Raw genomic sequence first — 25,500 nt, forward strand, 5'->3', positions numbered from 1 at the left:
GACACTCGAATTGAAAGATGTACTGTAAATTTACCTAAATCTAAAAATAAACTAGAACCTTAGAGACATAATAAGAGTATGAGATTAAGAATTTTACATCTAAATCTCACTTTCTTTGCTGATCTCCTGTTGGTATTATGATGTGTGTCATCAAAACGAGTGAAGTGCTTGGTAAGAGAAGGCTAAACCATTTAATGTAATCTTCCGGTGAAATTTATTACAATAATAACACAGACATAGGCCCTGGGAAAGAGAGACTAGCCTCGGAATTTTATGCTACTGGACAAGTAAAGAGGCCAATTCTCATCAAAGAATCCGTGTTGGTGAAGGCACTTTATGCCGGCGTATTTTGTGGAAAGTCCACCAAGACCACGCTAGCTGATGGAATCATAAAATGTGATTGGGCCACATGCGGCTTAACTTAGGCATCTGACCACGCTTACTTCAATTTTTCAAAACACGAAGCAGGATAAAAAAAAAATACAAATCTCTTAGTGTATGAGGCAAAATTATACTATTTTGGTTGAATAGAAGCCGAGTAGTTTTTTCCTTCTTATGGAATATAATCAAACACGGTGGAGACGCATCCAATTTGAATGATGGCCTTGAGGATACTCGATGAGACCCACCTACTCACTTCTACTCTGATTTGAAGGGAGGGTGCTGGGCATATTGAACGCAATTAGCCTAACAACCCTCTGATTTATAAGAGGTGTGAGAGCCTCACCAACTAGTCGGTCCGAGCAATCAAACCCTGTTTTATGTATCCTAATCGCTCTAATTTTATCATCAGTTCACACATACACCAAGCTCGACCAGTTGGGTTGGGTAGCATGTTATAGTCATATTCTCAGTTCAAATCTTGGAGGGTGCTATCTCGATAGTATGGATAAATGTTGAGCTTGGGATTAGGGGAGCCATTATGAAGTCTTATCCCTCTTTTTTTCTCATTCTCCTTGCTCTTCCCCTCTCTCTTTGTGGCAATGCTCGAAGCGTTGAAGATCCTCTTTTCTCCTTCCATCCCTTTTTTCTTACCTCCAAGTTCTAGGGTTGAGTCGGGATTTGAGTGTGAGGATGGTGAACCTTCAGCTCGGTGATACATCCTACCATATAGGACTATATAGGACTTAAGAGAATAACACTCATAAGAATTGAATTGATAATACTCAGTCTGCATGCCCGACAGCCTGACTAGCTATGCTAGCTTCTCTCTCTCACTTTGGGAGTGCTGTTAAAACACTACTTACGATCGTTGGTCATAGTGGTAGTTGGCCTTTGATTGCGACATGCAATGAACGGTCATGAGAGAAATCTCGGCTGACTTGGACTGCCTAAAAGTCATTACTTTCCTTGTTGGAGATTCAACATGAGGCTTCTGGCTAGTAATTAGAACAGAGCATGGCCTTCTTACAGACTACCAACGGGGCAAGCAAGCAAAACCTCATCCTCATCTTGTGTCATGTCCGTCAAAGCCCATAGGGTGACGATGTTCATAGTTAGCAGTATGCTTAGCTCTGCTTGGGGCTTCTATTTGCGATGTGTGAAGTTAGTTTTAATCAACCTAATGACAAAATCAAGGTAATCAAATTAAGTTTGAGGGCAAAGAGCACATTCTTTTGTTTTTAAAATAAAGGAAGGTGAAGACCTGGCTATTTTGATTTCATTAACTTGAAATGCTTTGCAAAAATAAGCTTCATTTTTAAAGCAATAACGGAAACACACTCAAGATTGAATTGTTAGCTTAACTAAACCTCATCCTTCTTGGGTTTGTTTCTTTCTTCATATTTTTGCAACCTTAAGGCCAGTTTAGCAATAATAACAAATTGTTATTGGTTCATGACCTTACTATAAAAATTGAGGTACATGGAACATTGAAAGTGTTTCATAAATCTGTCTTCATTTTTAGAGTAGGTTTATGAGGCAATAACAGTTTGTTATTATTGACAAACAGCCCCTTGGAAGTCGTTTGACAAACGAAACACTTTGTGAATGTTTCATGAATATGTCTTAAAAATTGAGGTAGATTTAATTGACACTTATTTCTAGTGTATCATAAATCTGTTTTAAAATTTGGGGTAGATTTATTGAAAACTCACGTAGTGTTTCAACTATCAAACGACCCTTTAGGAAGGCGTTTGGATAAAGAACAGTTTGTGAATGTCCGATGAATCTGTTCTAAAAATTAGGAATTGAACATTAAAACTCAATATTTCATAAATTTGTCCTCATCTCGTTGTACACTTACAAACTGTTTGTCCAAATCTTCTGGAAACTTACATATTCACTCCTTTTAAGAATTCTTAAAAGCATAAATCAACGGCTTCACAAGGACACTATAGTTGTCATTGGGCAACTATAGTCAACTACTGGCACTTTGAACATCTAAAAGAGAAAGATACCAACGGTTGCCTTAGAATGCTGTTTTTCACTTATAAACCTGCATGAAAGCATTTTCATAGTAGTCCAGAGTTCAAAACGGATTATAACTACCAGGTCTTCACGGATATTTAGTGGAGCTACATCCTAGCTGGGCTTGAACTTGAGACAAGCAGCTCGAGCTGAGCTTGACATCGGCTACCCTAGATCGAGCCGATCTTGAGCTCAGTAGCTCTTGGTGGAGGAAAAGCTCCGCCCAAAACGGCGGGTTGGCAGAACACGTGATCATGTGGTCCGTTTTCTCTGCCTCGACCAAACCGCGCTGCCGCTAAGGACAAAGTAAATCCCATGGAGGAATGACTGGTAAAGGGTTTAATGTAGGAGAAGAAGAAGAAGGTGCAGTGCAGTTCGAGTGAGTGGCTGCCAAAGGAAAAAGAATGTTAAAAAAAGAAAGGAGGGGAATATGCCGAGAGTTAGGTGCTTGCTTGGCACGTCCTTGTCCACCTAATAGCGATGATGGCGTCGCTCCTCGGGAACGCGTGGCCGTCCCTCACGCTTGCTCGTCGTGTATAAGTCGGTAAATTTTCTTCCTCTTTGTCTTCCTCCCAGAAGCACGCGCACACACCCTGACTCTGTGTCAAGGAGGAAGTGGGGAGCGAGAATTGGGCACCTTTGATCTTTTTTATCTTCGCTTGTTTCATTTTACTCAGGAAAGGAGATGGCCGGGCAGGGCGCCTTCTCGGAGATCATCGACGGAGATGTGTTTAAGTATTACGCAGATGGCGAGTGGAAGACGTCTTCCTCCGGAAAAGCCGTCGCCATTATCAATCCTACCACCAGAAAGACTCATTACAAAGTTCAAGGTGCTCTCTCTATCTCTCTCTCACTCTCTGCTTCTCTCCATCTTTCTGTGTATGTGTGTGACTGCGAAGTGATGGGAGTATTGGGTTCGATTTTTTTTTTTCTAACTATCGATGACTCCAATATCGAAAATTGTATGATCTGCTCGATTTTGGGCAATTGAATTAGAATGGTCTGGTCGGAGCAGTGAATCAACATTGATTCTTTTGAGACAAGCTCTTAAAATTGTCCTCGTCCTTTGGGGTGGTGGTGAACATTTTTATGGGAAGGGCAGATTTCTTTGCTGAGTTCTTGGAAATCTGATGGAGAAAAAGCATGAAGTAGCCTCCTCCGTTAACGGAAAAGAGTGCTTTCTTAGAGTGCGGTTTGCCCCTTAGAGAACTTAGACGTCAATTATGATGGGGTTCCCATTCCTGATTCTCAGCATGTACGCGGGAAGAGGTAAACAAGGTAATGGAGACGTCCAAGACGGCGCAGAAAGCGTGGGCGAAGACGCCGCTCTGGAAGCGGGCAGAGCTCCTTCACAAGGCTGCTGCCATCCTTAAGGAGCATAAGAATCCGATCGCCGAGTGTCTAGTTAAGGAGATCGCCAAGCCTGCGAAGGATGCTGTAACTGAGGTCTCTGTTTTCGCAATGGAATTGCTCATGGTTTTGAATTTATGCCATTCTCTTGCTGATCTTTTCCTTTTTACTCTTATAGGTTGTGAGATCTGGAGATCTGATATCCTACTGTGCAGAGGAAGGTGTGAGACTTCTCGGAGAAGGGAAATTCCTCGTCTCAGATAGTTTCCCAGGAAATGAAAGAACTAAATATTGCTTATCTTCCAAGGTGCTTCCCAGAAGCCCCTGTCTTTGACATTCATGGCAAGCTAGAGAGAGAGAGAGAGAGAGAGAGAGAGAGCTGTAGTGTTCTGTAATCCACAAAGGTAGCCCAAGTCGGATAGTTGCCAGTTTCCTATAGTTTAGTTCAATTTCCAAATCATCCTAGTTCTGTGGATAAATCGATGTGTCCAATGATCTGGGAAGGCCCTTTTCCAATTATGCTAATTTTAAAGTTTAACTGTCAGAAGTGTTCCGCCGTGTGATTCTTATTAGTTGTAAATTGCATTTCATCAGCCACGGTTTGATGGTCGGTGAGTCGGTGGATAGTTGCTTAGTGATCACTATCCAGGCTTGTACAGTTCACTTAGGACCATAGTTTTTGAACAGATTTTAGTCGATATGAAGTTACTGGGGGAGTTCAGTAATAATAATTTCCAATAACAATATGGCTTATAATACTAAGGTACTTTGAAGCAGTAATAATCAGTATTCTAACATCAATATTGTAGACGCAATGTACTAGCTGGGTCTGCTGATGGTAACATGATTGCTGATGCTCAACCATCTTTAGAGTTGAGTCCCACGTCTTGGTTGTGCCCTGATCTTGTATCTCGTCTTCCCTTCATAATTTTTTCGCTTGTTGAACTTGCTTCTGTTGTTTTCACTTCATGATTTCGTTGCTTTTCTTCTTTCTTTTCCTTTTTTCCCTCAATTTCTTCTTCATTATTCCTGGAATCCCATATGGGAAAATTTATTAACTCCTTTTGATGTGGAAGGCAAATTTACTGACTGGACTGAGGAATCGGAGTTCTATAATCAAACAATAAAACTATCTTGCATATGTTTTTACTTGCTTGGCATTATGGTTTTAATTTCCTTCTTACTGCAGATACCTCTTGGAGTCGTCCTTGCAATTCCTCCCTTCAATTATCCTGTTAACCTTGCTGTGTCAAAGCTGGGACCTGCACTTATTGCTGGAAATTCTGTGGTTCTTAAGCCACCAACACAGGTATCCAAATTGATGGTATTGAAGCTGTGAGTTGGGAATGAATGTCATAAGCAGTATTTAACAAATTTAGTCTTCTTTCATGCCTCTGTTGTATGTGAATTGTCACGTTGTTTATTTTGCCAATTTTGCCAGTGGCAATTATTTTTGCCTTGAAGTTATTTTCATTTTCCTCTGTGGTATTTCAAACTACATTGGGGAAACTGGCACTAATTCTTCAAAAAAGGTTTTCCCATTTCTGACATTTCTAAAATTTACTCTTTTATCTTACCAGACAAATTTCGTGTTTGCTTTATTCCTTGGTTTATCTGTGAGGTTCTTCAGAACTCCATAACTAAACAATGTAGCCATTTACTGCAGGGTGCTGTTTCTGCTTTACACATGGTGCACTGCTTTCACCTTGCTGGTTTTCCTAAAGGCCTTATCAGCTGTGTCACTGGAAAGGGTTCAGAAATTGGTGATTTCCTCACAATGCATCCAGCTGTCAACTGCATAAGGTGAATTGTCCTTTTGTTATATGCATCTAGATGTCATATGGCTGCTTCATCTTTTACCAAATTCTTCCATCAATTTTCTAGCTTCACAGGAGGAGATACCGGAATTGCAATCTCGAAGAAAGCTGGCATGATCCCGTTACAGATGGAACTTGGAGGAAAGGATGCATGCATTGTGCTTGAAGATGCAGATTTGGATTTAGCTGCAGCTAACGTAGTGAAAGGAGGATTCTCTTATAGGTATGTGCACATATGCTATCTATGTTAGTGCACTGATGAAAATCGTGTCTTTCCCTTGCTTTTCAAGTTACAGAAAACAATGCTAGTCTTCTATCGTTATAACTATGCATCCTAAGGAAGAGTAACTCCTCTTTATTGCTGGTAATCAGGATGGTAGCATGTTACTACCTTAGGGATTTGGAAATAGCCTATCCTTCTCTTAGAGATCTCAATGGGACTCAAGTAGGATTTCTTTTCTCATGCTGCTTTTATAATCGTTATTTTTCTCCACCTGTAGCGGTCAGAGATGTACTGCGGTAAAGGTAGTATTGGTGATGGAATCTGTAGCTGATGCTTTGGTAGAAAAGATCAATGCCAAGGTGGCAAAATTAACAGTTGGACCACCTGAAGAAGACTGTGACATCACCCCAGTTGTATCAGAGTCATCTGCAAATTTCATTGAAGGCCTCGTTATGGATGCCAAGCAGAAAGAGGCAAAGTTTTGGCAGGAGTACAAGAGGGAAGGCAATCTCATCTGGCCATTGCTGTTGGACCATGTCCGGCCAGATATGAGGATAGCATGGGAGGAGCCCTTTGGACCGGTGCTGCCTGTTATCAGGATCAGCTCTGTTGAAGAAGGGATTCATCACTGCAATGCAAGTAACTTTGGCCTTCAGGTGTGTCCCCTGCTTTATCACCTTCACTATCTTGACTTTATGAGTTATTTAGGTTTGTTAGCTGTAAAGTCTGTTGCCTTCTCAACATTTTCTCTGTTGGTTCAGGGTTGTGTATTTACTCGTGATATCAACAAGGCAATTCTGATCAGTGATGCAATGGAAACGGGCACAGTTCAGATAAATTCAGCACCTGCTCGTGGACCTGATCATTTCCCTTTCCAGGTACTAGATCTCACAGACTTTCTAATACGTCTTCTCTAGGTGATTCTGTTACTTTTTATTGTTTGGTTATTGCCTCTCAGAATTTTCAATGTGATTGTGTTGTGTGTCTTATTTTGTTCAAATGAAGAGTAGGAGATCACTTGTTTACCTTTAAGAAACTCATAGCCTCAACAAACAGACTTTGCTTATGAATTTCTGTTCTGATTTCTCTATAGGGTCTGAGGGACAGTGGAATTGGTTCACAAGGGATCACAAATAGTATCAACATGATGACAAAGATCAAGAGCACCGTCATTAACTTGCCAGCGCCAACCTATTCCATGGGTTGATCTGGAACAAAAGCATGGAGCACTTCATTAGAAGGTTACTCAAATTACAGGCGCTCCTATATAGTGTAGATTGCACCCCATTAGTTTAGTCTACTCTGTAAGAAGATTGTGATCCTTATATCCTGGTGAGAGTGGCACGAAAAGTATATGGGCCTTCTGTTTTTTTTTTTCCCCTTTTTTTTGTTCTTGCTTTTTTTTCTCTCTCTTCCCTCCGTCTCTGTCTCCTTCAATAAAGCATTAGTTTTCACCTCGGATTGTTACATGCTCTGGGAATTGCACTTTTAGTAAGAAATAAACCTGATTTTGCATCTTGGCATGACTTCGTGTATTCTCATTGCGAAAACTACATCAGAGTAATGATTCTTTTACTGCCTGGAGAATATTAACTCACTCACAAAAGCGCCTAGTGGGGCTGCCCCTTTGTATTAACTGTAGACAGGAAAGGATTAATTGGTGCAAAAATCACTTAGTTAGATGGAGCAGTCTTGCAGCAGAACAAAATCCTGACCGACCTGCGGAAACCTCGAGTCACCTGATAAAGAAATTGAGGCTGGCCTCTCCAAACTATCTCTCCAAACTAACTATCTGATCCTACGCAAGAGCAGGTTTAACACCTGTTGCAGGTGACAGATGACTGAACGTACGCAATTTTGGAGAATTGATGAGGATTTCACCTCAGAGCCCTAGCCATATTCTCTCCTCTACATAGTTCAGACTGTCATGACTCATAGATGTCGCAACCAATGTTTTCACAGGAGAATCTTGAAATAGGAGCTCCTTGCTAACTTCGAATTTCCCAACAAAATTGCTCCATTAATTTAAAGTGCTTAGCTTCAAGCCATTTAATCTCCATCGGCGCTGGCACAGCTTGTGGGTGCTTTCAAACAATGAACCTGCTCATAAGCACAGAGCGAAAGAGAAGAGTTTGAGTTGAACTCTCGTTGTACTTCATGCACAGAGGACGTCTGCTGGCCAAAAGAATACAACTTCTACCGTGGGAGCTTTGTCCTTGTGCACTATGTAACAAATGCTAGTAGTCCATTTGATGGGCTTGCATATATTAATGATCATATATCATATGCTCTTTGCTTAGGTAGACCCATTTAAAAGTGGTTTGATATGTGCTGGTTTTGTATCATCTCATTTGGTTTGGGTTAAATTTATAACGTTCATATCCAATTTATGATGGGCAAAACTGTAATCTGGACCCCATAAGCCTATGTACAAGTCGTGATCCCCAAAGCACTAAAAGACGTGATTAAAGTTTTTTGTATGTGGAAGCCTTTGGAGGATCCGCAATGCCCCCTTCTGTCTTTAATGGACTTCGATACACTTCCATTATATTCAATAGAAAGCATGATCAATTATTGTTGTTTTAGCATGTACAATTTGATTTTAGGATTACGCCATCATATGATACCAGAACTATTGTTAGAACAACTTTCTTTTTTGTTTCTGGAATTGATCCTGTTGTAATAGTTAGAACTATTGTTAGCCTTATGGAAGTTAACAGGTTTGTCTTCAATTCCATCGATATGCACAAGCTCTTATAATTATTTGAAATTGCACTTCCTCTCTTTCTAGTAGATCTTCTTACTAGCACCTGTTTCTGAGTTTGTTGAGCTTGTCGAATTCTTCTCCAAAAGGGATTTCGGAACCATGTTCGGTAATTGAATAGAATCATCATCAATGCCAGCTATATAAAGAGAAACGCATTCTTTTTCCAAATACTAGGTCTCTAACCTCGTGAACTAATTGTCTTGTATTACTGAGGGAGACAAGTACAGTCTCTCAATTAGTGCCTCAAAAACCAGCTCTAAGTGCAAGAAACGCAAGGATTTCCTATACCTTAGCTATAGTGAGTCTAATGTATGATCAGATAGATGTATATAAGGCAGAATATTGCATTCTTTATTAAGATGTTAGACAGGTATTTAAGTGATTGAAGAGTAGATCATTGGAAGGCAATCAAGTGGGTTGTGTAGTTAGGGATGTTGATGGATCAAATTTGAATCAGATATACCTTTTACCATATCTGAATTTTCAGATACCTATATATTCAAATTTGACTTTGAGTGCGAATGAACAACATCGTACACCATATGTGAATCTGATTTCTTAATTTGACATCTGAATCTGATCCGGATCAGTTTTCTAAATTCAAAATCCGATTCAGGTCCAAATCCTTTTATTTAGATCGACATCAGACTCATGTTTGGATCCTTCATTTAAATTTGAGATCCAAATCCAAATTTTATACTTTGCTTTTTTCAAAATCAAGAGATGAATTGCTGTGAACTTTATAAAGCATGCATCCCATGAAGATGAAAAGAAATATAAACATGTTCCAAACCCAAATGTTAAATTCACTCCCAATTCAATTTAAATTCAATTTTAAATCAAATTTTTAAATGTATAAATTGACATTCTAAGTCTGAAAACTCCAATCCTAATTAAACTTAACCACGAAATCCAAAAGCCTAGATATCCAAAAAAATCTAAAGGATATGGAAAAATTTTAAAGATGTTCCAAACCCAAATTTTAAATTCATTCCCAAATCTAATTGAAATCCAATTTTAAATCAAAATTTTGATATATAAATTGACATTCTAAGTCCGAAAAATCCAAATCCTAATTAAACTTAACCATGGAATCCAAAATCCTATATATCCAAAAAATTGTCAATGTTATAAGGAAAAATTTAAAAGGAGAAGCAACATCATTTCAAATAAGTTCTTTTTATATACGTGGTAAAAGTAAAACTCATTGAAGTGCATAAACACAACACAATTCCCTCCTCATTTTGCATCCAGGATTGAGACCAGCGTTGGTGGAGTTAAAAATTGTATTATAATATATAGTCTATTATGTACTATTATTTTAAAGAAATAAAAATATTAATGAAAATTAGTCAAGAGTTGGTAATAACAATCATCACTACATTAGATAAGACTAAATAACAATAAAATATCTTTACAAAATTTTGAAGCATACTTTCATCATATTGGCACCACATCGAGGACAACTATGATTAAACAAACATGCATTGTGTAAAAAATAAAACTGACATAAAAAAACATATTGGATACATGTAAATATAAGTTGTCATTGTTAATAATGGATGCATATGAGGTTTCTTCAGGTAAACGTATAGGCAAATTGGAATCATTTAATAGAATATGTAAATAAGCATAAAAAATTATGTTTAATAATTTCAAAATGTAAATATAGCCTATTACCTTTAGCTTGATAACACAATTAATCTTGCACACACACCCGATCGAATTCCATATGATTAAAAAATGTGCCCTATTGTACTGAATGTTTACTTTAATGCAATGGTTGATATAAGATTAGCTAAGTATCACATCTCATTTTAAATAATACATGGTCTTTAGGTGCATTGACTTTCCACAATGTCAAAATATCAATTGGATTGTTCTTTGAATAAATAGGTTCCTCTAAATCTAATTTTGTGTGCTGACCTTGTGAAGATTTTTTAAGAAAAACATCTACTACACCGGTTGTGGGCTTCTTATGAGAAGAAAACTTGACAAATGGAGTGAAGTTAAACACATCATTAACCTTATCAACATTAACAATATAACTAGTAGAAGACACATTTGATGCATAAATATTCTCATACCCATCATAAAAATCACAAATATAGTTTTTTATTACATGTTAGCTAGATCATGTCGGTTTTTCTTTTGATCAAATTTAAAACTTCCAATAAAACTTGTTGTATCTTTATTTCTTTCACCAATTATATGATGTTGTTGACCCAATTTTATGTTAATCTTCTTAGGACATGTCTGTAGATGATTTTTTAAACACGTGGCACCCATTTTACTGCTACACTCAAACGAAACGTTGCAATGATAGCAAATAGCTGGTTGAAGACCTGATTCATTTACCGTTCTATTGGATTCCTTCCATACAAGTGATCTTAGTATTTTGGTCTTTGGAGGATTGTTGGCGTATATAGAACTGGATGCATTGGCATCAAATGTCATAGAGGTGTGCTTCATATATAAAAAAACAATAACAATAAATAAATATGAAAGAAAAGTTAAGTATATATATAAATAATTCCATCTTATCAATTGAGGAGTTCTTGGGCATTCTCTCTTGACTCATAATCAGCAAGATTCGAGCTTTTCGCCGTGATTGATGGTAAGGTTATTGGGTATCCAATCATTTTGATGAGACAACATACACAAATTATATTATGGCAAAATAAGATCATATTTATAGATTAAGACATTGCAATTAGTGCAAGTACAAATACACTCCCCACAAATAGACATACAAATCTTCAGCCAATGTTCAAAACTCTCAAGCATTTACACAAGGCTAGCTACTTTTGAGATTTGAGAGTAACACATAGCATTATATACCCATGCCAGCCGAAATGAAAGGAATGGAGACAACTAAGAGCTCATTCCCATATTAAGATGGTCATATATACCCATGAAAACATATTTTATAGATGCAATCATCTGTGACAATTAATACTTGACGGATGGAAGCGTGTGTTCTTTGTGCTTTAAACACACACATTGAAAATGTATATCAACGTCTAACGACTCTTCATGTAAGGTAGAAATTTATGAGAGTTACTCTTTTTTAATTTTGTAGAAGAACTGTGGCAAGGCCATAAATGGATTTGAAATAACTAGTGGCATCTTGGGAAGGTTCCCTTTGTGCTTCGTATGGTCAACGAAAGTGGAGAAAATATGCTTTTGGAAAGAAAAACAATGTGAGCAAAGAAAGGTGTTAGCTTTGATGGAAAGCTTAATTATTGCTTACTTGTTTGATAAGGAAGATAAGCACACCCTTATTAGCCCTGGCAGCCAGTAGGATCTCAAAAGTTATACTATTAAAATTATGACTTAAAAAGTCTAAAGCTTTAATTTTGACATTATGAAGAGCAATAGCAAGAGAAATATTGTATTTTATAGAAAGTTTTTTTGAAAAATTCAAAAACATATTTACCTTTCATTGGCATAATAAATGGATTCATTTATGTTGGGGAATTTTTTTTTTTTTTTCCTTTGCTCTCTCAAACATGAAAAGTTTTACTTTGATGAGAGAGGGGCAGAAAAGTGGTTTTCCCCCTTTTCCCTATAACCCACAATAGTAGAGTGTGTTTTTTTATGTTATGTGGCTAACATGGGAAAGAACATGTATCACTGGTTGAAATAGTGGTCACCACATACAGTCTATGAAGAAAAGATAAAAAATAAGGATGCATCAATGCGTATCATTAACTGTGCAATCCACTCAACCAAAGAAAGAACAACCAGAAGATAACTGCATAAGCATCAAAAATTGTTTAGGACCTTTTAAACTGTTAAGGCAATTGATTCCTAATTGAATAAATACAGCTAAGATATTAACCAAAAAATAACTTGGGCACCACAATTTTCCGTACTAGAAAATAGCAATCGTAATTTTAAATATGAAGGGGATCATTAAATCCCAGACGGTAACATATAAAATAAAGTACAATTTTCTCTATATTGATAACTTTTTTTGTTATTTTCAGTAAAATCTTCTAACTAAAAAAATGCAGTCTTGACATCAATAAAATATGGCACATAGGGAGAGAAAAAGCTTTTCTGTGTACCTATAGATGCTTGAAGGGGTTCTTCAACATCTCTGCAAGTGTGGATCGCTGCAACATGTTTTGCTGGAGATATTCTTTGAAAGAGCAGAATGGCAATGCGTTGTATTGTTGTTAGAACTGTTCTTTGAAACTTGAAAAGGTAGAACACCTAAAAAGGCAAAAAGTACTCTTTAAAACTGCTCTGAACAACACAAGCGCTAGACTCTTGGTATAGAAGAGTCTGATAAAGATATTGGATTCTCACATGTAGTCATGTAGATCCATGTTTATTTTGATCCAATCATGTAGTTAATTGAATAAAAATAATTTTTTTATTATTTTTCAAAATTTTTACATATTAAATGCATATACTCAATGTTAGTTAAAAAATTACTTCAATAAAAACAATTGATTAATTGATTGCATTAATTTATCTTTATAGTTTCTTTGATCAAATAATTTAATTAATTATTAAAGTATGCTTCTCTGGTTTAATTTAAAATTTTGTTTGGATAACAAAAAACTTATCTAAAGAATGCATTTTGAGTCTAAATTACAAAAAAATACATGTTAAATAAAATTAGAGACTCAAAGAGTAATTATGGACGATTATTCTTATACAACTAAGTTAGACTTTTTAATATAATTATGCTATATTAAGTTTGTTTCAAGATACTAGTCGTTTACTTTCATTAAGCTTTTTTTGCTTTTATATGTATATGATATTATTTTCTCATTTTAAATAAGTTAAAATTTACTTAACAAATGTCTGAATTTTTACCGTTTGATATACTTAGAATAATATTCAAAATTATTATGGGTTAGGGCCCATAAGAAACAGAATATGGTAATGTTTGACCATGAACCACCATTTTTCAGCTATTGGGTGTTAAAAAAAAAAAGACGTAGGTCCATTCATATTTTAATTAAAGTACATGAAAGACTGATAGTTTAATGAAGGATAGTAAATCTTGAAAGAATAATATACAAGACGCGAACTGTGTGGTTTGTAAAAGAATAATATGTTTTTAAAAGTTTAACTTTTTGCATAAATTGTATGTTAATTAATGTTAAGAATTTAAGTTGGTTTCCTTGGTTAAATCTTTTTCCAAAACAACCCATAGTGTGTTAGGTTGCAGGTTCAAAACACAGAACGCAATATTTCAAAAGACAAATCGGTTTCGGCAGATTCGGATTTACAGTTTTGGATTTTTATTCCATCGGATTTAGATGGGTAAATTCAGATACGAATGGGCATCTTTGAATTCAGATATCCTCTCATGCTTCTAGATTTGGATATCCAAATTTGGATTCGAATATCATGTTAAGAAATTTGTTATCCAAACGGTATTTATTTCAAACCGAATCCATATCCGAATTTGATCGGATATCACTTCTTAAATCCAAATCTCACCCGATTTTTTATTGATCCATGGACATCCCTATGTGTAGTGTTTGCAAAGAACAAAAGTTTACATGTTCATATACAAAAAAAAAAAAAAAAAAAAAACCTGACATTTGCAGACCATTCGGTATCCTGATTTCATTTTTGTCGGATGCCAAAATAGACAGATCACCAGACATATATATCTGTTAACTGGAAGAACAGTTTCTTGGAGGAGTGCTTAACAAGCACTCATTATTTTCTTCTACTACAGCAGCAATGTCTATGGCTTATTATGAAAAATCAATCATGAAATATGGCTGAAAATTTTTCCTTTTGAGTTGTATTTTAAAACTTCAACTTGAGTATAAATTTGTATATTTAAAAAATTTTCTTACGAAGATGTTTGTGTTTTATACATGAAATAAGGGCTTATGTTTTAAGTTTACTCTGATTTTTTTTTTTGAAGTGAATCCACTAAAGTATAAGGTTGGACCGGTTGGAAATAAACATGGTAAGACCATGTTACATGTAATACATTGGGTCACAATTATAGTAATCACGATCCCCTTAATCCATATTGATATGGTTAATGGCCTATGTCATCTCACTTGATATTGATCAAATATGTATAAAAAACCAGAGAGCGTCCATATCAGGTTTATGATGAGCAAAACCATAGTTTGGACCCTCCTAAGCCTATATAATATATAAGATTGTGGTCCCTAGGGCCCTATCCATCCTAAAAGATTTTGAAAGATCCACATGACCTTCCTTCCATCTCATCTCACCAATGGATTTTGGTAGCTTCCTATCTTAAATACAAAGCACATCGACTCTTGTTGTTTTGGCGTGTACATTTTGATTTCAGGATTATGGCATCAGAGAAACCATGACACCTTCAGGAACGGGTAGTGCAACTTGCCCAAAGCTTTTACAATTTTTTTTTAAAAAAAAAAAAATTAAACGTATACAATTAGGTATTTATTTATCTGTCCATTAAATCTTCATGCTGTGTTCTTGTGACTGCGTGTTTAGCTCTTACCATTGTACTTGATGAACTTAAGCATGAATTTAACAATATCAAAACTTTAGTTGGGATTTTTTTATGTTGCCAAACTTCAACTATGCCATCATTGTTGGCGTCACAGGACAAGAGCCGCTTGGTTCATTCAAGGGGCATCCAGTGAACGTCTGACAGATTGCATTCATCCAAAGGCCGTTTGAATTTTGATCAAGCCTTGCCTCCTCGGGTTTCCCCGGGGTTCTTGACCCCAGCCTCAGCCGGAGACGGTAATTCAGAACTTGGATTGCATCTAAGAAGTTGGATATGGTAATCCTTACCTTATCTGAAGCTGATACTGATAGATTGACGCCCGCATCTGATGAAGAAGGTCTCTTAATAGGATCCCTAGTCAAGTGATCTGCCTGGTTCTGGAGTGTGCCTATTCGTTGTTATGATTGGAAATCAATGCCCTTACAAGGTACAAAAGCCTTTGGATTCAGACCCAAATTCAGGAGTCAGATGGATAGCTAATATCTTCTAAGAACAAAACCTGGACCCAGCGATCATCAGATCAATTTCCACCCCTATCACGGTTTTTTGTCATAAACTGCATACAGAAAGTAAGAATTTGTGGATTTCTCATTCCGGATTTGGCCCGGAGAAATCATCGGGCCTCCCACAACATACTATCCAATGCATTATATGGCGTAGTGTGCTTAAACATATATGTATGATGCGTTCCATCAAGCGGTGGTTGTGTTTAGATGTAACTCCAAGATGACCGGAGGATTTTAACTTATCTGGAGAGTAATATATGTAGAAATGCACCCGCGATTTTTTTTTTTGTCTTTGGTTGGTTGGCAGGTTCACGATTGGCATTTTAGTTTCGTTCGGTATTCAAAATTGGATCTGGCTCAAAATCGGATAAAACCGACTCGGTAACGCGCCTACCCAACTGCATATTGACATATTGTGCCCAACCCCGCCTTCTCTCTCTCCCTCCCTCCCTCATATTCCCGTCCACAGAACACGGAAGAGAACAAGAGGCTCCTGCTGATTGGCGGACGGAATAGTTGAGTATCAAGTGAAGTTCCAGTGGTTTGCGCTCTCTTTACCATCTTTTCCTAACTCGCATTCCTTTTCCTGTTCTGTTCCTTAATTTGTTCTTCTTGTGTTCTTTTCTGTAAGTTTTTGAACGAGAGCTGAAAAATTTCTTTGTGTTCTTTTCTGTTTGTTTACCATGACATAAAAATTGAAGTGAGCGGAATGCCTCGGTGTGATTCATTTGTGCATGAAAACTCCCGTATGTGATTTTAAGATTTGGGCGGGGATACAGTTTTCGGAAATGGAAGAAGGGACTACCACCATTGTGAATTGTGATTTTCATGGCTTCTTCGCATCAGTTTAGTGTATGGCCAGACATTCGGGAGCTGAAATATGTGGGTTATAAATAGGCACGCCACAGTGTGTACCAGGCTTCTTTTCTTCTTGATCTTTGGCAGAAAATGACCCTGTAGATGTGTTCAAACATCTAGAACATTTGCTAGGAATGGACTCACGAATTATGTTTTGGAAAAAGAAAAAATAAGTCTGATTCTTCTGTGCCTAGAAAATTTTGAAAAAGTAAGCCACTGGCTGAAGCTGGAAGAAGTGATTCTTTCGGAATAGAAAAATAGGTCTCATCTACAATTTTAGACAAATGGAAAGTACCAAAAAAGATTCTTGTTTCACATGTAACTCGCCCGGTTCAGTTGATACCAGATGTTTACACTTCAAAAATCAATACTGCAAGGTGTAAATAGAGTTTCACATACAATTCGGCTGAAACTTCTGCTCCCGTTTCTAGTGTAGAAACAGTAAAAGCCAAAAGAATACAGATGTAACGTGAAAAACCGTCAATGAGAGGGAGAAAAAACTACGGGTGAGAGGGAGAAAAAACTATGGGTGAGGAGGTCTGGTGCCCACTAGCTGCCAGACTCTCTCTTTCTTAAAACTTCATTCACTTCAGAAATTAGGGTTACAAGTCTTTAAGTAAGGCGGCTACAAGTTGGATTGGGTCTGGACCCAGACCCGGTCCCAAGACCCATCTTTACATGCTTCAACATTGCCCCCAAGTTGGGCATACATATCAAACATGCTCAACTTGGATACATTTCTCTCAAAAGAAATTGAAGATAGAGCTTTAGTCAGAACATCAGCGGTTTGGTCTTCAGACTTCATGTAAGGTAAGATTAACTCTTTAGCATCAATCCTCTCACAGATAAAGTGGCGATCAATCTCAACATACTTTGTTCTGTCATGTAGTACAGAGTTATTAGCTAGGTTGATTGCAGACTTGTTGTCACAGTACATCTTCATAGGTCCTCCAATCTCTATCCCGATATCAGCTAGCAATATTTTCGGCCATAGTAACTCTGACACTCCCATAGCAATAGCTCTATACTCAGCCTCTGCACTAGGTCGAGAACACACATCTTGTCTCTTGCTTCTCCAGATAACAAGGTTTCCTCTCAAGTAGACACAGTACCCTGAAGTAGAGCTTCTAGTATCAGCACAACCTACCCAGTCAATATCGGACCCTTCGATCTCAATAGGCTCTTGTTTCACATATAAAAGCCCCTTGTCAGGATTCCTCTTCAAATAGAACAATATTCTATCCACAACATTCAAATGTGCATCAATCGGGGTAGACATAAATTGACTCAGTACATTCACAACAAAAGTGATATATCAACTTCCCAACAAGACGTTGATATCTTCCTTTGGCTTTTTCATAGAGCAACTCCCCATCTCTAAGGCTCAACTTGTGTCCATCATCAAGAGGAGTAGAAGCTGGTCTATAACCCAGCTTACCGGTCTCTTCCAATAGATCTAGTGTGTATGTCCGTTGATTTAACATAAGGCCGGTACTGGACCTAGCAATCTCAATACCAAGAAAGTACCTCAGTTTACCAAGATCCTTGAGATCAAATTCGGCAGCCAGTAACACTTTTAGCTTTGTGATTTCATCATCATCATCACCTGTAACAATCATGTCATCCACATAAACAAGTAACAGAGTGACTTTCCCTTCTTTCTTTTTCACAAACAGAGTGTGGTCTCCATTCCCTTGATTGTAGCCATAATGTTGCATTACTCGTCTGAGTCGTTCGAACCATGCTCTGAGTGATTGCTTGAGGCCATATAAAGCCTTTTTCAGTTTCCAGCATTTTTTTGGTTTTTCATATCTTGGGGGCATACACATATACACCTCCTCTTCGAGATTGTCATTGAGAAATGCATTCTTAACATCCAGTTGGTACATCTTCCACTCCTTCATCAAAGATAGGGAAATAACAACTCTAACTGTCTTCATTTTCGCAACTGAAGCAAAGATCTCCAAGTAATCAATCCCATATTTCTGACTAAACCCCTTGGCTATAAGACGAGCTTTCTATCTTTCAATACTTCGATCTGGTTTGTATTTGATGGTGTAGACCCACTTGGATCCAACCAAGTGAGCTGCTTCAGGAATCTTTACAACTTCCCATGTCATGTTTCTTCTCCGGGCTTCCATTTCTTCTTGCATTGCATCAGCCCACTTGGAATCACCTTGAGCTTCAGCAATAGTCCTGAAAATCACAGCTAAATAAAGAGAAGACACAAAACACTTGTAATCCTTGCTCAGTCTAGAATAAAGTATAAAATTACCAATAGGGTGTTGAGTACATGTCCTGACACCCTTTCTAAGAGCAATGGGTAAATTTTCACTTTTAGTCTCTGCCTGTGTACCTTCAACTGACATCTCTTGGGCACGACTTGGGTCATCCAGAGAAGGAGTAGCATTAGGATTTGGAGTAGAATTTTTGTCACTAGAGGGCATCGCTTCGTCAGCTTCATCAGTGGGTCCTGCTGCAGGCGACTTTCGCCTAGAGTAAGCCTGCCCAACAAACGGTCATGTCCCACCTTATCCACAGTTGAACATCCATCATCCTCATTGTGCTCTAAAGGGTTAGTAACCTCAATCTCTTCCTTCTTGTATTCCAAATAATCTGTAAACTGAATCTCTTGATTGGGAGAATACTCTTCTCTCATTGTAGACCTCTCCCCCTGAAGAGAATTTTCATCAAAATATGAAGCATGTTCCAAGAAGGTGACATCTTTAGTAACATAAACACGACCTCTCGAAGGGTCTCGACACTTATATCATTTTTGAGTGGGGGAATAACCTAGAAAAACGCCCTTAACCGACCTAGGATCAAGCTTTTTAATATGAGGACTGTGATTGTGAATAAAACAAACACGTCCAAAAACTCTAGGTGGAAGGGAGAAATGTTCACGACTCCCCGGTAACATAGAGTGAGACGTTTACCCATTCAACACACGACTAGGCATACGGTTAATTAGATACGCACTGGTCAACACATCATCCCCTCAATATTTTTTTGGAACAAGACGTTGAAAAAGAAGTGTTCGAGTCATATTCAGTAACTGGTGAATCTTTCATTCAGCAACTCCATTTTGAGGAGTATAACTACAAGAAGTTTCATGAACAATTCTCTTTTTTCGAAAGAAGCTATCAACAGACTGGCACGTATACGCACGAGCATTGTCAGACCGAATGGTCTTAACAGATGCTCCATATTGAGTTTCCACATAACCAATGAAAGTCTCTATGACAGTAGGAACTTCACTACGGTCTTTCAGCAAATAAACAATGGTGTTACGAGAACAATCATCTATAAAAGTGATAAAATACTGAAAACCATGATAAGAAGGAATTCCCAAAGACCCCCACACATCAGAGTGAATCATGGCGAACACCTCGTTAGAACGATGGGTAGACACAGGGTATGAAGCCCTAACATGTTTGGCTAGATGACAGACATCATAAGACACCATAGTCATATCTAACCTGGAACACAGATTAGGAAATAACTGTCTTAGAATTCCAAAAGGAAGGTGTCCAAGGCGCTCGTGCCAACGCAGAATCAATTGGAGGGAGTCCTCTCTACTCTTCGTTGTTTTGCTGGTGGCTGTCATGAGGGCAGTAGCGGCACGCATAGGTAAACGATATAACCTTTCAGAAAACAAACCAATCCCAATCCTCTTCCCTATCACCAAGTCCTGTAGAACACAGCGATCAGCAGAAAAAATAAGTTCACAATTCAACTCTTTTGTAATCTTGCTAACCGACAAGAGGTTTAAGGGAAGATGAGGAACATGTAGAGCATTGTGGACTAAGAACTTGTTCAAAAGTGAGAGACTCTCTTTTCCAGCCACAGAAATAGATGAACCATCGGCAAGAGACACCCGTTCTTTTCCTGACGAAAGCTTATACCCATGAAAAACCTTAGGATCGCCAGTCATGTGGTGGGTAGCACCACTGTCAATAATCCACTCCCCCATATGAGAATCCACCACCACGTCGGGTTCACCAAAGCAAAAAAGGCCTAACCAAGAAACTGGCACAAAGAAGGAACAACAAACGGCAACCGAGAACAGTAGACGGGATGATGCTTGGTGGCTAGCCTGGGCGTCGGGCCGGCCCGGCCTGGCCCGACTCCCGCCCTCCGTCCCCCGCTCCCCCTCCTTTTGTCCTCCTCTGTCTCCCTCTCCGCTCCCCCTCTCCCTCTCCCTCCTCGTCTCCGCTCCCCCTCTCTCTCTCCCTCTCTGCTCCCGCTCTCCCTCTCCCTCTCCCTCTCCGCTCCCCGTCTCCCTCTCCCTCTCTGCTCCCCCTCTCCCTCTCCCCGAGTCCCTTCTCGTCTCCCTCTCCGCTCCCCCTCTCCCTCTCCCTCTCTGCTCCCCGTCTCCCTCGTCGCTCCCCCTCCTCCTTCGTAGCCGTTGCTGCAGTTGGCGGAGACCCAACGCCTTAGCTGGAGGCCAGGGAAAAGGGGGTCGGGAGGGCGGGGGGAAAGGGGGTCGGGAGAGCGGGCCGAGACCCCGGGCTATCGGCCGGGCCCAGGCCAGGCTGAGCGGCCCGACGGGCAGGATCAGGCCGGCCCGGCCCGATACCCACCCTTACTGGGTGGCGACGCAAGGAGCTGATTGATCAGTGCGACAGATCTCCACGGGCTTCGCGGGCAGGAAGAGAATAGCGGCAACCGGCACACACTAGACGACGATAAACAACAAGAGAGGCCTCGGGCAACAGCAACGGAGCACAAAATGGCAGGCGACGGTGAGCGTTGAGCGATGGACGATGCTAGGCGCTGACAAATGTTGAGCGACGGGGACTTAGGGCGACGGCAGAGAAGGCGAAGCTGGGCTGCACTGGCGATGGAGCACGACGGGCGTGAGCTGGGCAACAATGCTGGGCTGTAGCCAGGAACCAGCAGCAAGAGCAGCCGGAATCTGCAGCAACAATGGAAGCGGTGGCGGAATAAGAGCAGCGAGCGATGGAAAGGTCAGGGCCGGAACTTCACGACCGGCAAAAATTTTTACAAACTAGTCACAGCTCTGATACCATGTAGAAACAGTAAAAGCGAGAAGAACACAAATGTAACGTGGAAAAACCCTCGAGAGGGAGAAAAAGCCACAGGTGAGGAGGTCTGGTGCCCACTAGCCGCCTGACTCTCTCTCTCTTAAAACTTCATATTCACTTCAGAAATTAGGGTTACAAGTCTTTAAGTAAGGCCCAACAAGGGCTACAAGCTGGATCGGGTCTGGACCCAAACCCGGTTGCAAGACCCATCTTTACATGCTTCAACATCTAGAATAACCAGTTACCAGCACAACGCAGCAGCACTTTTACTAGTTCATTTTCTTGAATAGATTAACTTCTGGTGACTGCTCTGATTGTCTATGCATTCCCTTTATTATATTGAAATTCACTTTATGCTTGCTGTTTTGAATAAGACGAAAACATTCGTATTCCTGCTGAAAGTCCTGAAAAGCTTATTATTTTTTCCGCTCGTAACATCGGCTCCTTGCTGGTTGGTGGTGGCAAAAATCCTCAGTCAACGTTCTTAACTTTTATATCTAACAAAAAGCTTAATCATATCTGGGACACTGTCCACATTAAGAAACTCTCTTTATCAGAGACGACCTACAAAAGCACATAATAAACTTTATGAATTTCCACTTCAAGAGTGCAAAATGCAAATAGACACTTGGTTAGTTTGTTCTCATTGTAATCCAACAACTATTGCCAATTCATTATTTTGCTTGTACAACTGGGGATCAGAGTTGCACATTATTTCCATCTGTTCAGAATTTTAACAAGCATTACCACTTACCATTGGATCAGTCAGATCCTCATCCCAAAAAATTCATGCTTCAAAGTTGCTTGTTCCTCTATTGCCAAAGAGGATATGGCAACAACATCCAAAATATGAGGACTGACCATTTGAGAAGCAAGGGCATGAGATATTGTTCAAGGTGAAGAATCTTACAATGGAGAAGAAGAAGATGAAGCTGATTAAATTAAGATCTGCTTTCAACCTTAGTTGCCTATCCATTTTGCTGATGCTGGCAAACCACATTCAGAATCTGCTGCTGCATTATGTACATATCTGCAAAGAAAAAGCTATGGAAAAAGAAACAACGTGAAGTTTAGTGAAGGGGGCAATGGTATCTCACATTTAATTAAGGAATCACACCAAGGATGGAACTCAGGTACAATATATGACTTTGTTCTGCAAGGCAAAATAAAAAGAAAATGTTCAAGAGGGATTTTGCAGCCCTTAGTAGTCTAGCACGGGCTGCACATACTTAATGTCATGTATCATTACGTGTTGGAGTAGGTATGAAAGCAAACTGAGCATTACATCAGGGAGCAATGATTGCTCAAACAAATGACAATGATGTAGCATAATATTATGCGAGAAGTGTTTATGCACATTCAACTGCCATTTATACATTGAATACAGCATTTCCAGGAGATGCCTTCTCTTATGATGCCATTACTTTTTGCAAGGAGATGTTTTATCATTTTTTCTCATTGGCTTCTTTACCAGGTCTATTTGATGGCAAACACATTTGCTTCAGCCTTAATGTCACAATCTATCAAGCATACCCCCTTGGTAAGTGTGACTCACAACTCACTGCATTCACATGCATGCTTTTGTTGTTTGCATGAAAATGGGCACTTCAGGATACAGTTTTTCCATCTCTACATGTAACCACTGGATTCTGAGCCCATGTTTGTTCTTGTTCCAGCCTGATACTTCTTCCTGCACGTCTTTGTATTATTCCTCAAACTTAAATTCACCTCTTTCTAAGTGGAAGATCAGAAGAATCATGGACTGTAGAAATGCCTTCCACACACTGCATGTGCCTAGGAAGTGGATGGTTTGTGCTACTCAAACACAATCTGCTATTCATTTGGATAGTGAAGAAAGAGAGAAGTGGGATGCTTGTAAGCGTGTCCTGTGCTTGATAAAATTGAACGATGATGAGGTTGATGTTATTCTCGGCAAATCGTTTGGTTGGACTAAATCACCTTACTGGAGTGAAGAAAAAACAAAGACTCTGCCCAACATTGAGCTGCTGAACAATGTACTGGGTTACCTAAGTAATTTGGGACTTTCCGATGATGACATCTACAAGCTGCTCAAAAAGTTCCCAGAAGTACTAGGGTGTGAACTTGAAGGGATGAAGCAAAATGTGGAGACTTTAGACCGGCAATGGGGCATTAGTGGAAAATCTCTTAGAAGCCTCCTCCTACGAAATCCGAAAGTTCTTGGTTATTATGTGGATTGTAAAGGTGATTGTGTCGCTAAGTGTACTCGGTGTTGGGCACGCTTCTAGCCTGGCTTTCTAATTGCTGTAAATACGGAGCACTTCTTAGTCGAAGCATCTTCAAATATGAAACCCAAACTTATGCTGCATGTATCATTGTAATATTCAATCCTTCCATCACATTATTCATGTAAAAGCTGTATTCACTGCTTTCACTTACCAAGAATAAATGAATACAAAGGGATGAGCATTTCTTGGTAAAAGCATCTTTAAATATGAAAACAAAGCTTGGTGCGTCTGTCTTTGCATCGTCCATTCTCTTGTTACATTGCTCGTATAGATTTTGTCACTGCCTTCAGTTACCAAATAATAGATGTGTACCAAGTCATGAGCACTTCTTCATCGAAGCATCTTGAAATATGAAAGCAAAACTTATGATGCAACTCTTTGTAATGTTCGTTCTCTCATCACATTGTTCATGTCGAAGTTGTATTTGCTGCCTTCACTTACTAAGAATAAATATATTCCTAGTGATGCCCATGGGCCCAGCTGCAAAAATTAATTGACCTATAAATGGTGAAGTTTGTGCTTGTGATACCAAATTGTTGATGTTGACCAGAAGTAGCCTTTTGACCAACGTCGAACCTAACAAGAATCAACTAAGTTGCAACTTCAATAGAAATTCAACAATTACTTAGTCCTTGTATCTTTTGGATATTATACCCAATGTTGTATATATATGTTGGTCGTGACAATGTTATAAAAAGCGTAGTGTATCGCGTATCGGTCAGGCTGATTTATATGCCGTATCATAACATATCGCAAGCGTAGCGTATTGTAAAATTATTTTTTCAATTGAAAAAATAAAAAAAAATCATTACAAATCTGAAAAAATAAACAAAAAATCAGAAATCAAGAAAATTGTTTTCAAATATCAAAAAGATCATCATACATAAAGAACATTCATGTGTATCGACAACACATTCAAAATAAGAAATCAGAGATTTAAAATAACATAATAAGCATTTCGTCACAACTTTAAACTTGAAAATTTTATAGAAACTTAGGACTTGGAGTCTTAGGACTTAGATTACATCACAATTTCATAAATTCAAAACATATAGTTATAATCTTTCATGATTCAACGATAATATCTCCTCAAATCGATGAATCCTTGGTTATTTTTTATGAAAATGGGCAAAATCTCTCCCTCCCACGTCTCTTGGAGTCTTTAAATACAAGAAGAAAGAGAGGGAGGAGTGTTTAAACTTTAAAAATTAAAGAATTTTGTGTTTTTTCCCTTATCCTACGATATGGGGTGTATCGCCCGTATCGGGTGATATGCTTACAATACATGAGTGTATCGTATATCGTAGCGTATCGTATAGGTCTGTATCGTATCGTACGATACGGATAACATTAGGTCATGAACATAAAAAATTTCGGTCTCTTTGTGACTTGGTATTACTCTGTTTCGAAGTTCAAGGGTCTCATAACATATGTTTCCCATCGTTTAGGTTCTTTTTAACTTTACAGATCTGATTTTATGCTTGTATAGTAGTTGCTGTTAGTCGAACTTGAGTCTGTTTCCTAAACGGCCGTCTTTTGGTTATTGCTCTCAGATGGCAGCATCCCACCACAACCATTCAAAGTCTGCAATGTTGTCAAAAGCGAAAAAGCGCTCACAGTGCAGCAACTTGTCTTGAAGCTTAAAAGCATATGCTTCACACTCAAAAGCAGAAAGGAAATGTAGGCGAAAACAAAGACATTTGCATTTAAAGAAGTGAAAAACATAGTTGTCAAGACAAATGAAAACATGTTTATTATTCTA

General features: G+C 38.7%; 2 protein-coding genes across 3 annotated transcripts; both read left to right on the forward strand.

The window, feature by feature from the left end:
- Positions 1–2,812: 2,812 nt before the first annotated feature.
- On the forward strand, positions 2,813–7,253 carry LOC116253468 (NADP-dependent glyceraldehyde-3-phosphate dehydrogenase). The gene is made up of 10 exons (XM_031628291.2): positions 2,813–2,953; positions 3,087–3,239; positions 3,662–3,855; positions 3,938–4,066; positions 4,949–5,068; positions 5,426–5,562; positions 5,644–5,799; positions 6,077–6,455; positions 6,561–6,677; positions 6,893–7,253. The coding sequence occupies exons 2-10, from the start codon at positions 3,095–3,097 to the stop codon at positions 7,004–7,006; spliced, it is 1,491 nt and encodes a 496-aa protein (XP_031484151.1). The 5' UTR covers positions 2,813–2,953; positions 3,087–3,094; the 3' UTR covers positions 7,007–7,253.
- Positions 7,254–15,892: 8,639 nt separating this feature from the next.
- LOC116252969 (uncharacterized) lies at positions 15,893–23,966 on the forward strand. 2 transcript variants are annotated; one of them, XM_031627633.2, is made up of 3 exons: positions 15,893–16,080; positions 22,946–23,011; positions 23,148–23,966. In XM_031627633.2, the coding sequence occupies exons 2-3, from the start codon at positions 22,955–22,957 to the stop codon at positions 23,736–23,738; spliced, it is 648 nt and encodes a 215-aa protein (XP_031483493.1). In that variant the 5' UTR covers positions 15,893–16,080; positions 22,946–22,954; the 3' UTR covers positions 23,739–23,966. The 2 variants fall into 2 exon arrangements, with proteins under 2 accessions (XP_031483493.1, XP_031483492.1); XM_031627632.2 differs by having other exon boundaries at positions 15,907–16,106; positions 23,148–23,964.
- Positions 23,967–25,500: the final 1,534 nt, after the last annotated feature.

Source organism: Nymphaea colorata, chromosome 4, assembly GCF_008831285.2.
Source record: "Nymphaea colorata isolate Beijing-Zhang1983 chromosome 4, ASM883128v2, whole genome shotgun sequence".
NCBI lineage: Eukaryota > Viridiplantae > Streptophyta > Magnoliopsida > Nymphaeales > Nymphaeaceae > Nymphaea > Nymphaea colorata.